The 13,430-nt window shown below is 44.9% G+C and overlaps 1 protein-coding gene and 4 non-coding genes across 7 annotated transcripts; all 5 read left to right on the forward strand.

The window, feature by feature from the left end:
* The first annotated feature begins 2,697 nt into the window (after window positions 1-2,697).
* Window positions 2,698-12,163, forward strand: snx15 (sorting nexin 15). 3 transcript variants are annotated; one of them, XM_037111859.1, is made up of 8 exons: window positions 2,698-2,935; window positions 3,528-3,684; window positions 6,899-7,014; window positions 7,092-7,371; window positions 7,474-7,632; window positions 8,818-9,015; window positions 11,596-11,762; window positions 11,931-12,163. In XM_037111859.1, the coding sequence occupies exons 1-7, from the start codon at window positions 2,837-2,839 to the stop codon at window positions 11,733-11,735; spliced, it is 1,149 nt and encodes a 382-aa protein (XP_036967754.1). In that variant the 5' UTR covers window positions 2,698-2,836; the 3' UTR covers window positions 11,736-11,762; window positions 11,931-12,163. The 3 variants fall into 3 exon arrangements, with proteins under 3 accessions (XP_036967754.1, XP_036967753.1, XP_036967755.1); XM_037111858.1 differs by having other exon boundaries at window positions 11,596-12,163; XM_037111860.1 differs by lacking the exons at window positions 2,698-2,935; window positions 3,528-3,684 and adding an exon at window positions 5,949-6,108 and having other exon boundaries at window positions 11,596-12,163.
* trnal-aag lies at window positions 8,341-8,422 on the forward strand. The gene has a single exon. It is a non-coding gene; the product is annotated as a tRNA-Leu (tRNA).
* On the forward strand, window positions 9,579-9,660 carry trnal-aag. The gene has a single exon. It is a non-coding gene; the product is annotated as a tRNA-Leu (tRNA).
* On the forward strand, window positions 10,580-10,661 carry trnal-uag. The gene has a single exon. It is a non-coding gene; the product is annotated as a tRNA-Leu (tRNA).
* On the forward strand, window positions 11,401-11,482 carry trnal-aag. Its single transcript has one exon. It is a non-coding gene; the product is annotated as a tRNA-Leu (tRNA).
* Window positions 12,164-13,430: the final 1,267 nt, after the last annotated feature.

Consider the following 13,430-nt stretch of genomic DNA (forward strand, 5'->3'; position numbering starts at 1 on the left):
ATCACAAATTAGTTTCATCACATTAATATATTCACCACACAGAAACATGACAACACATAACAGAGCACTACAGACAACCAGATTAAAAGGACAGCTAACTGTGGCAAGACTGTGTTATTCACCAGAGCAACTGCTAACTGCTGCTAACGTTAGCTGGTCAGCTCAGTTAGCAATCAAGGTCTGGCAGTATTGTGGTAGTGTTGCTCCAGGCTAGCTGGTTAGCGTGCTAACTTCAGTGGATGTCATAACATCAGAATTCTTATTTCTCTACATTCTGATGATTTTGTTAATTCTTGCAACAACATCTATCATTCTGACAAACTGCACTTTTAAAAGTGAATACATACATTTAGAAACATTGATATGAAGTTTCAGACTGTAGATCATTTTATATCTTCATATTGTTTTAAAGCAGGCAGTCTGTCTGGGCCCCTCTCAGCCAGTGAGGACCCAGGAATGTGCCTGGAATGACAAACTGTGGTATGAACAACACAGCCTGTAGATATTATGTAGTTTATATTTCAACATCAAGACATTTTGTCCCACCTCAACAAGTTTCATGACAAATTAAAGGATAGATTTGAAATGTCTCTCCTCCAGTCCACCTCCACTTCTTTCTCACTCACAAACTCCTTTTTCCTCCTTTTCACTCTCTGAGCTTGTTCCCCCTCTCGGCCTCTTTCTCTCCCTCCCACCAACTCTTCCTGGCAGCAGGAAACAATGGCTGTGTTATATAACAACGTCTTCTTCCATGAGATGAATTTTAAGCGGTTCGCCTTCACAGATAGAAGAGTGTTTCTGTTGCTATGGTTTTCTAAGGCAGCAGAGTGGCGCAGCGGAAGCGTGCTGGGCCCATAACCCAGAGGTCGATGGATCGAAACCATCCTCTGCTATTTTCTACATTTTCATCGTAACTGTCATATATGAACCTAAGGACTCTGCATGGGACGCTGCATCTGTCCTCTGTCCCCCTGATGTAAAGTCATCTCTATGAGACTGTACAGCCACACACACCGACTCACAAACACAAGCTGTTTGTCTTCCGTTTCTCTCTGAGCTCGTCAGTTTTTTCCACAGCAACACTTAACAGGTTATCCTAAATTAAATATTTACCTCATTTGTGTGTGCTACACATTGTTCCCTTCAATTTAACAGGCAATTACCAGAGAAACAGCGACCTTTGAGCTCCAGCCTGTTAGACTTAAACTCACACTCAGTCCCTCAGTGTCGCTGAGAGGCTCTGACTACATGTTCAACAGACTCATTCTAAGATCTTCTGAACTCTTTGATATTTTCCGTGCCTTTACAATACAATACAATACAATAAGTGTGTGAACGGCTAAATTAAATGAAGTAAAATGGATTTGTGAGGCGCTCTGAGCTTCCTAAAATAATCATGTTATACAGAAGAGATGAGAAACGAGCTCAGGTCAGGAGAGAGACAGAGAGGATTGTTGGACAATATGAACGGAACATCCTCAGAATAACAGACTGTCACAACTAACTGAAGTCTGTTGTTGATCTCTGTTGTCTTGCTGCCGAGGCCTTGATGTGCTTTTCCTGTTTTAGCATATTTAACAGAGACACAGACAGTCGTGTTAGTTTACCTGCAAAAAACATGAATATGGATTTACACAGTTATATTTATCGACTTTTAAGTTCTATTCTCCACTTCAGTCACGGTGGTAATTACATGAGCACTTAGCGCCCCCTGACGGGCTTTAATGGTCCCTACATGGACTAAAAAACAGCTCCAGCAACACTGTTGACTAATGTTGAAGAAACCATTCAAGTCCTGTTGGGTAGTTTGTTGTGGTGATGTGTTTATTCAAACAATAGCAGTAAACTGGTGAACCGACAGGCTCATAGTGGGTCATTTTATACAGTACCAACAAAGAACAGCGAAGGGCAGGTTCAAACAACAGGTAACAAAAGGCACGCAAAGGGAGGGCGTCTGCTCTTTGAGTGAGCAGCAGGGGGCATGGGGACACATGTTTACCATAGTGATCAAGGTGGGTCCAGACGTCCTTCAGTCAACCTGTGAATCTGCAGGGTTCAGGAGAAAGACCAGAACCACCAGTTAGGTCTGCAGGTCAAAGGGCTCTCCCTATACACCACCTCAAATGTGTATTTTCTTCCTCGCTAAACATCAAGATATATTTTATTAGGTTTTATGACGCAATGTTAATCAGCCATTGGTCTTAAAGCAGTTGCTTTTTATGTAGATTCAGGAGACTGGTCAACTTTTATTCAGGGCTATAAACAAAAACAGACAGACGTCTTCATATATGAAATGGCAGTTTGCAAAAGCTAACATGAACAAGATGTAATTTACAGCTACACATTTACATTTGTACTGAGCAGGCTTTGGATTATGAATTCAATAGGTGGCCAATTCTTACACAAAGCCCCTTTTTATAGCCCCATATAGCTTATTATAATTATTGATAATAATAATAATAATAATAATAATAATAATAATAATAAAGTTGTATAGCACATAACAGAAAGGAAGGAATATATCTCCAAAACCCCAGAAACACCAAATACAAGATGAAAATAAGAATATTAAAGAGACATACGATCATCTCAGCACTGATACTAATGAGAGTGAAACTTATAAACACGAGAATCTAAAACAGTTGACAAAACTGAACAAGCTGACGCCGTCGTACTTGACGCGTCACCAAACGTCATCACGCATGCGCGCACGTCACCGAGCAGGAAGTGCGCGGGCTGACAGGAGGGAGAGAAGAATCACAACAGAGCGACTCGCTCCGGTTTGACAGCTCTGCTTTGAAACACGCTGCTTTCCTGTGTGTGACCGACAGCCGACATGTCGCGGAAACCCAAAGATGAATATTACCGATTCTTCACCGTCTGCGACCCACGAACACACGAGAAGGGACACACCGAGTACAAAGTGACAGCACGGGTCGGTGTACAGTCCTCATCATGTCTACAGCAACAATGGAGACTGTAGTTACTGTCAGTCATAACTCTGTGAAGCTAACTCACTGTTCTCACTGTTAGGCGACGTGTTTTATCATCTCTCTTCAGCACGTGACGCGTGAATTGTTCCGTTTGTGGCAGTGACATCAAAACTAACTTTGTGTTGTCATGTGATTGTAACACAATGGAGTCACTTCAGTACAAAGGCTAGCTCACACAGACAGACACAGTGGGTCTGTAACACTGGAGCACAGTGAAGGGAGGCGAACTGAACTTGTGATTCTGTTCATGAGCTCCTGCACCCTCATGACCACACTAATACCCCGTGGTCTGCACAGGCATGCGTGCACAATCACAGCGGATCATATCTTTGATGCACTAACATCTGACAAGAAATGCATCACAACCCGATGTGACAAAGAATGAACACACAGACACAATTTCACAGAACAACTTCAACTTTACTGTGTAACTGAAAACATCGTATCCAGAACGATGTGCCGTGAAGCTGCTCTCAGACACATCCGACATGCATTTCATGAAACAATCTGTCCTTTCTCCGCTGTGTTCTGCAGTTTGTGTCCAAGCGTCATCCGGAGGATGTGAAGGAGGTGGTTGTGTGGAGGAGGTACTCCGAGCTGAAGAAGCTCCACGGGGAGCTGGCCTACACACACAAGAACCTGTTCAGAAGACAGGAGGAGTTTCCGTCTTTTCCTCCGGCACAAGTCTTTGGTATGTTGGGACCAGGAATTTGATCTGTTCAATGTGTTTGTTGCTTTTTATGCACTTAGGTGGTTTTAAAATGCAGGTAAAGCCAAAGGTGTTTTTTTGTTGTACAGCCATTTACAAAACACTCAGATGTCTCAATGAGATGCCACACTAATGATGTGTGGCAGATTGTGCCAGTCCACAAAACAGTTCCTGTCCAACACAAGACAGAGGGGCACGTCACAGGCCTGACACTTCCAGGGAGTGTCCCTCCTCCTGTTCTCCACCTGCAGGCAGCGCTGACACCTCAGCCGGCCCTTGCTGGCTTTTTGTCCAGGATCTGTGTCAGTGATGATGGGCACAGGGACGTGATCAGCTCTCCTGCTCTGGGGAACACCCTTCTTGTCGATGCCACACAGCTGACTCACCAGCTCCACCATGAAATCTTTGTGTGCCATGGGCTGCACCTTCTTGGCGCTGCTCATCTCCCGGTGCAAGATGAAGGCATTGGTTGTTGCAATGTCCAGGAAGTGCAGCAACACGGTTCTGTACCAGCGAGCAGTTTTTCTGTGGGTGGAGTAGTACTGAATGAGCTGGTCCGACAGGTCAACCCCACCCATATGTTTGTTGTAGGCCTTGATTGGTGTGGGACAGGGAACGTCTCTCACAGCCCAGCGTCCAGCTCCATCCTTCACCCTTCTCTGCACTGTGTCACCTGAAAACGCAGGATGGATGGTGGAGCACACAGACACCTCCCGTCTGTCCATCCACTTCACAAAGACGAGCGGACCCTCTCGGATCCACCTCACAGATCCACTTTCACATTTCTTGGTGAGAGCATTTGCCCTCCCACTGGGGCATCCTCTGCTGCCCTCCCTGTAGGTGCCACATGCTCCCAACTTCATCGCAGCCAGGTCCATGAACAGTTTGGGACTGGTGTAATAATTGTCCATGTAGATATGGTACCCAGTGCCGAGAAGGGACGGCTGAATAAGGCCCATGACCACGTCGTAAGACCGCCCGTGTTCACTTACAGTTTCGTTCTTGCCTGCGTATATGCTGAAGCTGATGGTGTAGCCACTGCTCGACTCAGCCAAGACAAAAAGTTTAATCCCCCATTTAGTCGGCTTGTCCTTCATATACTGTGTCATGCCACTTTTTGCCCTGGTCGCCACCATCCTCTCATCCACCGCCAGCTCCCTCCTTGGTTGGTAATGAGCCTGGCAGGCGTTGAGGATGTCATCATAAAGAGGCCGGACTCTGAACAGTTTGTCATAGCCTGGTGTTCCCTTCTTACTGTCATTCTGAGCATCCTCCTCAGGATCGCTGAGGTGGATGTTCCAAAATATGGATCGGAACCTGTCTCTGGTCATCACTTTGGCTGGCAGGGGCACAGACAAAATGTGATTCTGTTTCCAGTAGTCTTGGAGACTTGGCAGCGACACCAGCGACATGTAGCTCAGAAGACCAAAGAACTTGTACAGATCTTCCATCTCTACGTCGGTCCATCTGTATTTCTTCCCCAATTCCTTGTTTTTTGCAGCGTTCTTGTTGGTGTTGCTGCAGATTGTTAGGACTGCGTCAGTGGGGAAAAACAGCAGAAACAGGTCCTTTGGAGTGTGGTGGGAAAGGGAATCTACCTGAACTCCAGGTGTTCTCCGCGGCTGGAACCTGCTCCCTGTTGGAGCGGTGTCAGCCTCCCGCTCTGTCCTCCAGGGCTCAGGGCGGAGGGGCGGCTCTGCTGCCCGAGCCAGCGGGGATCTGGACCTGACGGGGGAACCACGCCGCTCCTTCCTGTGCGCAGACCGCCAGGTGGTGCGGTGCGCGCACGGCAGAGCCTCCTCTTCCTCCTCCTCCTCTTTCAAAATGAAAGAAATGACCTCCTCCTCTCGCTCCTCTTCCAACATGAACGAGGGGTCGTCCACCTCGTCGTCAAAGTCCTCACTCTCCGGCTCGGACTCCGAGTCCCGCTCAGACCCATCCGGGTACTGGAAGAGCTGCACCGCCCGCTCCACGTTCAGGAGTCGCCACATCGTGTTGCCACAGTTCAAATCTGTGAGATGTGAGAAACACTCGCTGTTACTCCCACAGCTCCTCCTGCACGTTCCCAGCGATGGGAAAGGGGGCGTGGTTTGTGAGCGCTTTCCTTAGAATAACACGTTTTTGTTTTATTTACTTTCCTACAGTTGCTTCCTGCACCAGACGTCACGTGACGTCTGGTGCAGGAAGCAACTGTATACAAATAAATAAAACAAAATGTATTTATCATAAGTCAACACGGTTTAGAAAGTCCGCACTTTCGACACAGAGATTCTGCGTCACGCTGCTACGTCATCGCAAATCGTGATCTGGTCGCTCCGACGCGTCCTTAGACTTCAGCATCCGCCTGGTTGTTCCACGTCATGAATTCCCAAATGTTTTGCAGACAGACAGTGTTGTGTGCTTACTGTAAGTAAAAGCATCTGCTAAATGCTCTCAATGTAAATGTAAATGTAAATGTAAATGTAAATGTAGGTGGATTAGCCTTTGCTCTCTACTTACCATGCTAAAAGAAATGTGCATCCCAATCAGCAGCCATGTAGTCACACAAAGCTGCTCGGTCTGCTCTCTAATTATCATACTAAAAGGAAAACATGCATCCACACCAAACATTCAGGAACACTTTCACCTTTCCCACAACTGAGCTGTCTGTTGATATCCTCTCTGTGGCCAGTCTGATCAAATTAACTTCATTTTTCAGAGATAAAACTTTAAAATCAGTCAAATTTGACCAGATCACAACACAAGGGTAGTACGTATACTGTCCATGTATAAAGAAAACACTCTGGAATACACCCTGTTTGTGCCCACTGCAACAGTTATAATCAATAAAATGAAATACTGACTTTACTGTCATTATCCTCTTTTGCTTCCACAATGATCCTGAGATAATAAAGTGATATTTATAACAAAATAACATGTTATTAATGACAATTTAAAATGCTTAAATGTGTTTTTAATGTGTATTGATTGATGTGTTAACAGAACAGAAAGCAACATGGAACCAATAACTGCTAATTCATGAATTTGTGGGAGCCGACTGTCTTCTAATCCAGGCAAACTGAGCTTAATGCTGTATACTGGTGTGAAATAACACATCTCAAAGAATACTCATACAACAAATCCCATGTTTCCCCTCACATCTCCATCTCACTTGTCGTTATTGTCCTGGTTATTAAGTTGTCTCTGTCTGCTGCAGGGAGGTTTGATGAAGCTGTGATTGAAGAGAGGAGGAAGGCTACAGAGGCCATGCTGCTGTTCACCACCAGCATCCCTGCACTCTACAACAGCCCACAGCTCAAAGACTTCTTCAGAGTAAGACACACTCACAAACACAAATACAGGAAGTGACACAGATATGGAATACATGTCGCCTCCCTTTATCCTCTCAGGGTGGCGAGGTCACCAGACCTCTAGATCCGACCCCCATGTCCTCCGCCGGGCCGCTGCCTCCCCCTCTCATCCCGCTCCCCAAGCGAAGGGCCTCGGACTGTGAACCTGCAGAGGAAGAGGAGGGGAGGGAGGCTCCCCCCTTACCCCAGGACTTGGGCACTAATGTGGGCTTGGAGGTGGGAGAACCGGAGGTGGCGGCTGAGGCCTACAGCGAGATGGGAGGCTCTCCGAGGGCAGAAGAACCAGAGGAGACAAGCGATCCAGAGCTGGATGACAGAAGTATGATGGAGAGACCAACATCTGCAGGAATTTACACTCTCTGCTCTTATTTTGACTCCTTGTTAATCTTTTTTACCTTTTGGTTTGTGTCTCCGCCTCCAGTCCCGTCCCCACCCACAGACCTCCTCTCACCGGAGGCCCAGGAGGAAGAATTTGATTCACTGTTTGACTCGGTGGCAGAAGTCCCGCCGCCGAAGGAGGACGGTCCACCTCCGCTGTCTGATAACGACCTGGCTGTGTTTGATCCCTGCTATAAACCAGGTGAAAATAAATGTGAATGATACATATAAAACAAAACCGCTGTCTTAATCCCTCAGTCTAATCAGATGTGTCATCTAGATTCATTTTCCATGTTTAACTCATGTAATAATTCACCATGTTGACCATTTCTTTACAGGCCGTCCTGCCAAATCACCTGCATGAGTTAACAAACATGATCTGAAAATCCAAATCCACGAAGCCATTCCATCGTCTATCAAAATGTTTTATTTTTGCAGCGCTGATGTGTAGGTCCTTGCCGAACTATTAAGAAACTGACTCTCTATAAAGGATACATGGAGTCAAGTGTGATTTAAGGCCACGTGGTCACATTTGAATATCACATTGAGAATGTAACAGCAGTAACATCACTAGATGGCAGAGACGAGCTGTAACTGACTGTCTCTGTCCTGTTGGACCACCGACAATCCTGAGCCTGCTTTTGACTTCCGTGATTGAAAATGAATGCTCATTTTAATTTCGGTGTTTCCCAAAGCCAGAGATGACGTTCTCCAATGTCTTGTTTGTCTTCAACCCAAAGATAGTTGGTTTACTGACATACAGAAAGAAAGGAACCAGAAAAATACTCATATTGTGAGATTTAAAATTGAGAATTTAGAGGGTTTTTTCTCTTCTTCAAAAGTTGTTCAAACTGGTCGATTCACTCTAAGAATTGCATCGAGAACTAATTGATGGATTGTAGTTTGTATGGGTAGCGTGGCCGAGCGGTCTAAGGCGCTGGATTAAGGCTCCAGTCTCTTCGGGGGCGTGGGTTCGAATCCCACCGCTGCCAAGGATCCTTTTCAGCTGCTTGATGGAACGAGCCGTCCAACTGTACTCCTGTATGCTCTACAGGCACTTCTGACTAATCCTGCAATAAGCAGTTATGTTGGTCTAAGATGTCAAAGTGCATTATAAATGCCCAGAATACAAAGGGACTTCATCAGACATCTTATTTTGTCCAACCTACAGCAGACAATCCTAAATATTTCTGTTAATTTTCATATTAGACAAAGAAAAATCAAACTCTGAGCAGCTGGAACCAGACAGGAGAAGAAAAACACTATCTAATAATCTTTGAGATCCTGATCATTTCACAAATGTGAAATCAAACACAATATTGCTGAACACAACTTTTAAAAAAAACCTTTGTAATTGTGTAAATCATTTCTTCTCTCTGTGTTTCAGATGGAGCCATTTCCTCCAGCGACCACTCGGAGTTGCTCTCTCTGCCGCCGACCAGTCTGAACGGAGGGGACGCGGGTTACCTGAACCAGGCCGCCAGCGAGCTGACGGCTGCGATGGAGAAGGAGAAGGAGGGGGAGTTTAGCAGTGCCATCTGCGGGTACAGGACGGCGGTGGATATACTGATCACTGGAGTGCAGGGTGAGGCCAAACATTTAAGGAGGGAGTTCATTAACAGTGTCCGGTGGTGCACAGCCACGTTTCTTTGTCATGCACAGTCTTGCATTTGAGCCCGATGCACTCATTGACTCAACGTGCCATTTTAGCTGAATGCACTCAGGAAGCGCACGAGCCAGCTGCGTTGCTATAGTGACTGATCTGCACTCAGCTGCAAAAATTGCAAATTACGTGTCCGTGCTCTATTTGCAAATAAGCTAGTGCATCAGCACAAATTGTATTGTGCACTTACCTATAACATCTTGTTTACTGTGTTTACTCTGCAGCACATATTCTGATGTGCCGCTCACACACTCACACAGCTGACACACACACGTACACACATGTACACACACAGGTGAGCGGACACGGCGCATCAGAGCGTGCTTGTTGTGTGAACTCATCATAAAACCAACACTGCTGTCTTGTCCCAGTATTTACTGTCCTGCTATAGCCAACGTAAACTGTGTCACTAGCCTTAGATATATCTGTTGTGTCACTAATAACTCATGAAGAGAACGATCTCTGGTCTTTTGCATGTTTTCATGGGTAGCGTGGCCGAGCGGTCTAAGGCGCTGGATTAAGGCTCCAGTCTCTTCGGGGGCGTGGGTTCGAATCCCACCGCTGCCAAGGATCCTTTTCAGCTGTACTGTGCCACACAAAGAGGCCACAACATCTCTCAAGTCATTTCCACATACTGATTTGTGTGAACAGACTCTCATACAGCCTCAGTCTTTAAGAGTGCCAAGCGTCTAGTGTCTCTGGAGGTCGAGGTCGGAGGCCCACCAGTTGGAATTTTTCTACTGTAGTTGCATTAAACAAGGGACGAACAAATTGTGAAATTGGGAGCCAACAAAAATTCCTATAGCACTGTTTAAAATAACGATTGAGCCAGTAGCTGATACTGATACACAAAACATTTCTTTGTTGTAGTAGGAATTAGTTTTTATTGGATTGAGTATGAATTCAACAGGGGGCCAGTTCTTACATATCGCTGCTTTAAAACTGTTTTATAAAAACTTGACAGTGAAGTTCTAATCACTTTACTCCAGCTGTCTTTATCTCTTTATAATCTGCATATCGGCTGTATATTGGCTGATAGTATCTGCCAAACGATATATCAGTCAGGCTCTAGTTTTCTAGTTCACCTTTTGTGCCATTAACAAAGAAATCCTCATTATAGATGTGTAACTGAAGTGTTTCATGACCCTGTCTACAAATCTATGAAACAACCTTTAACATGACCTTCTTCCGCCTGAAAAACATTCTTGTTATGAAAAGTAACTGCTTCAAAAAACCTTCTCAGTCGCCTTCAGACTCAGTGAGTGAGAATTTTTCAGTTCTTCTGCAGCCATACAAACTGATGTGACACAGCAGATACGTGTCGTCCATTACCATCGTTAAATGTCATCATGATTGCAGATATCAGTCATTAAGGCCGATATCAGCAGATAACTGCGGACAGAAAGAAGTGCAGTATCGCCTCCTTTTCCTGTTCAAGTATAGTATGGGTCCGCTCCATTTTAAGGTAACAGAGGTGCTGTCTCGTGGTAGCGTGGCCGAGCGGTCCAAGGCGCTGGATTTAGGCTCCAGTCTCTCTGGGGGCGTGGGTTCGAATCCCACCGCTGCCAATCTATCTATTGTTTGTCTGAAGGAGAACGTCACAGAACTATTCCTGACTGGGACTCATCAGAACTAATGAACTGCATCAACAAGTCAGACAGTTCATGCAATTCTGGAAATGTGTTATGACAAATGAATCACTAATAAAAAGTTACGTTTCAAATCAGTAAGACACAAAGACTTGTTTTCACCTTTCAGACTGTTATTGTAAAGACAGTCTGTGCTGAGCCAGCTATTGTTTGAAAAGTATCCTGACCAGCTAAATCTAATCAGAGCTCCTCTCTGTGGTTTCAGAGGAGACATTTAAACATGTTCATGACTGATTTTTTTGTCTAAACAACCTAAATATGTGCACTCTCTTTGTTGTCATGATTAATAAACTCAGTAAACAAACTGACGTTAAGCTACAACACAATTTCCCGCTGTTTTACTTTGTTCATATGTGGCGGACCCTGCCACCTTTCTAGCTTCAAACAGTGACCTCATTTTCATCCGTGAACAGCTTGTTTGTTCAGTTATGGAAAAGGTAAATTTTATTTATTATTATTATTACCTCGTCAGTATTGTAAGCATTAGAATTCTGAGTTTGAATTTCTTCTCTGAAACTACAGAATGCCCCTTTAAGTGTGTGGTGTGCTACAAACACGTGATCCTCTCATAGATCATCTGTACAGATCTATTCCTGACGGGTGAACTTCGACCCACCTTCCCCCACGAGTTGCAACACTGATACATGTACAGTTATCAGGTAGCGTGGCCGAGCGGTCTAAGGCGCTGGATTAAGGCTCCAGTCTCTTCGGGGGCGTGGGTTCGAATCCCACCGCTGCCAAGAATCTTTTCCAGCGACTTGAAATCATAGAAATAAGACCTGATTCATTCACCTGATCATGTCGTGGTTTCATCTCATCTTCATCTTCTTGTGTTTGTGTTTGATCCGTCCAGGAGACCCAGATCCAATACGCCGGGAGTCCGTGATGAGAAGGACGGCCCAGTACCTGAAGCACACTGAGATGCTGGTTGACAGGCACTCCTCACCAACCCACACTCAGACACCTGCACACACACATTCACAGGACTCTTAGACACACACACGCGTATTTATACACACTGTTCACACACATGAAGACGGATCAAAGATGCAGAAGCTCAGGGTTGTGACATACATACAGAATGAGAACACACACTCGTCTGGATCACAGCATTCAGAAAGAAACCACCACACACACACACACAGACACACACACACACACACACACACACACACACACACACACACTCCTGAGGTACACACTACTCCACAGACTGTTTCTGGAGCCTTCCTTTGTTTAATGAAAAATCTGTGATTTACAAAATTGAAGTATCTGGAAACTGCAAGTAACCGTACATGTAACGGATCACTGGATCTTTTCTCTGACATTGTTTTCTTTTTTTCAACATAATAATGATTATGTACATCAGTCATTCGCATTTTGCACAATGTTTTTGTTAATAAATATGAATCAAACTGAAACGAAGCAGATGATGTTTTTTCTTGGCTCAGAGTTCAGGAGGAGGAGGAGGTAGCTGCTGGATTACATGATGAACGGTCACAGGTCCAGGAGATGTGAGTAGATCTGACCTCAGGAATCAACTTTAGAATCACAAACAGTGTCAGGAGCGTCACTCTAAAGATGCATCTCACCACAGTCACTATTACTGGTCACACAATGTAGTCAGTCACGTCAGCCAAGTATCACAATAAGATTAATTTCTGTTGTTTTTGGATTATTTGAACACCAAACACATGCAGATTAAGAGAAAAGTCAACTGCATGACTTTTACCTAAATATGTAATCCTGTTACTGGGACTCTGTTACTCCCTGTGCCTGTTACTCAACATCTGCAATAAATGCACAGGACTCAGTAATTTTCAATATTCCTTTTCAGTAATGATATTTAAGTGCACAATGGCTCGATTGAAGGCGTTGCAGTAGCAAGGCAGTACCTCTGAGAGGCGCTGTTAGCCATTAGATCACATCAGTTACACTTCCTCTAGAGCAGAATCTCCTGGTTTGTGGAGTTCTTTTAAGTGTTTACCACCTGGTACCGCTGCACAGGTAGTCAGATATTATGGAACTGAACTGTAGTGCTGCAGAGACGTCCTGACCTCCAGAGGGACGAGAGCGTGTTTGTCTGGTCGAGACCCCAACAAATGTCACATCATCATCATTCCAGTAGTAAACGATCACTCCTGCTAATCATCCTGCAGTCTGCTGAAATAATCCCATTATGTTTTATTCCTCACCATATCCTGCAGCCGCACCTCTGTTAATCAGCTCGTTCTCATACTTCATTCTCAGCTGAGTAATTCTGATATGAAAGCTGCTGTTCAGCGCCGTGCGGTCCAGAATCACTTGAGTTGGGTTTTGTTGATGGACCCCTCAGCCTGTAACACAGTAATCAAGTGACACACACCTCTAGCTAGCTTGTTTGTTTCCTCATGCAAAATTAACTTTACTTCCCACAATTCCCTGCAACATGGCACATGTCCTCTTCCCATGCCCAAATCTGCTTAAGAAATAGTTATAAGACACAAAACACCCACACGCAGCTAAGGCTCCCAGTCTGGACCACTAGCTGCATGGCTAATCAGGCTAACAGCCAGCTGTTACACAGGTTATACAGCAGCTGGCCAATTCTTACATACATTATAAATGCAAATTGCAGCTTATTAACTATCCAGCTTCTTTTCACAGACACTTGTGTCCAAAGCAACTTACAGTTATTCATACATACAT

This window comes from Acanthopagrus latus, chromosome 10 (assembly GCF_904848185.1).
Source record: "Acanthopagrus latus isolate v.2019 chromosome 10, fAcaLat1.1, whole genome shotgun sequence".
Lineage (NCBI taxonomy): Eukaryota > Metazoa > Chordata > Actinopteri > Spariformes > Sparidae > Acanthopagrus > Acanthopagrus latus.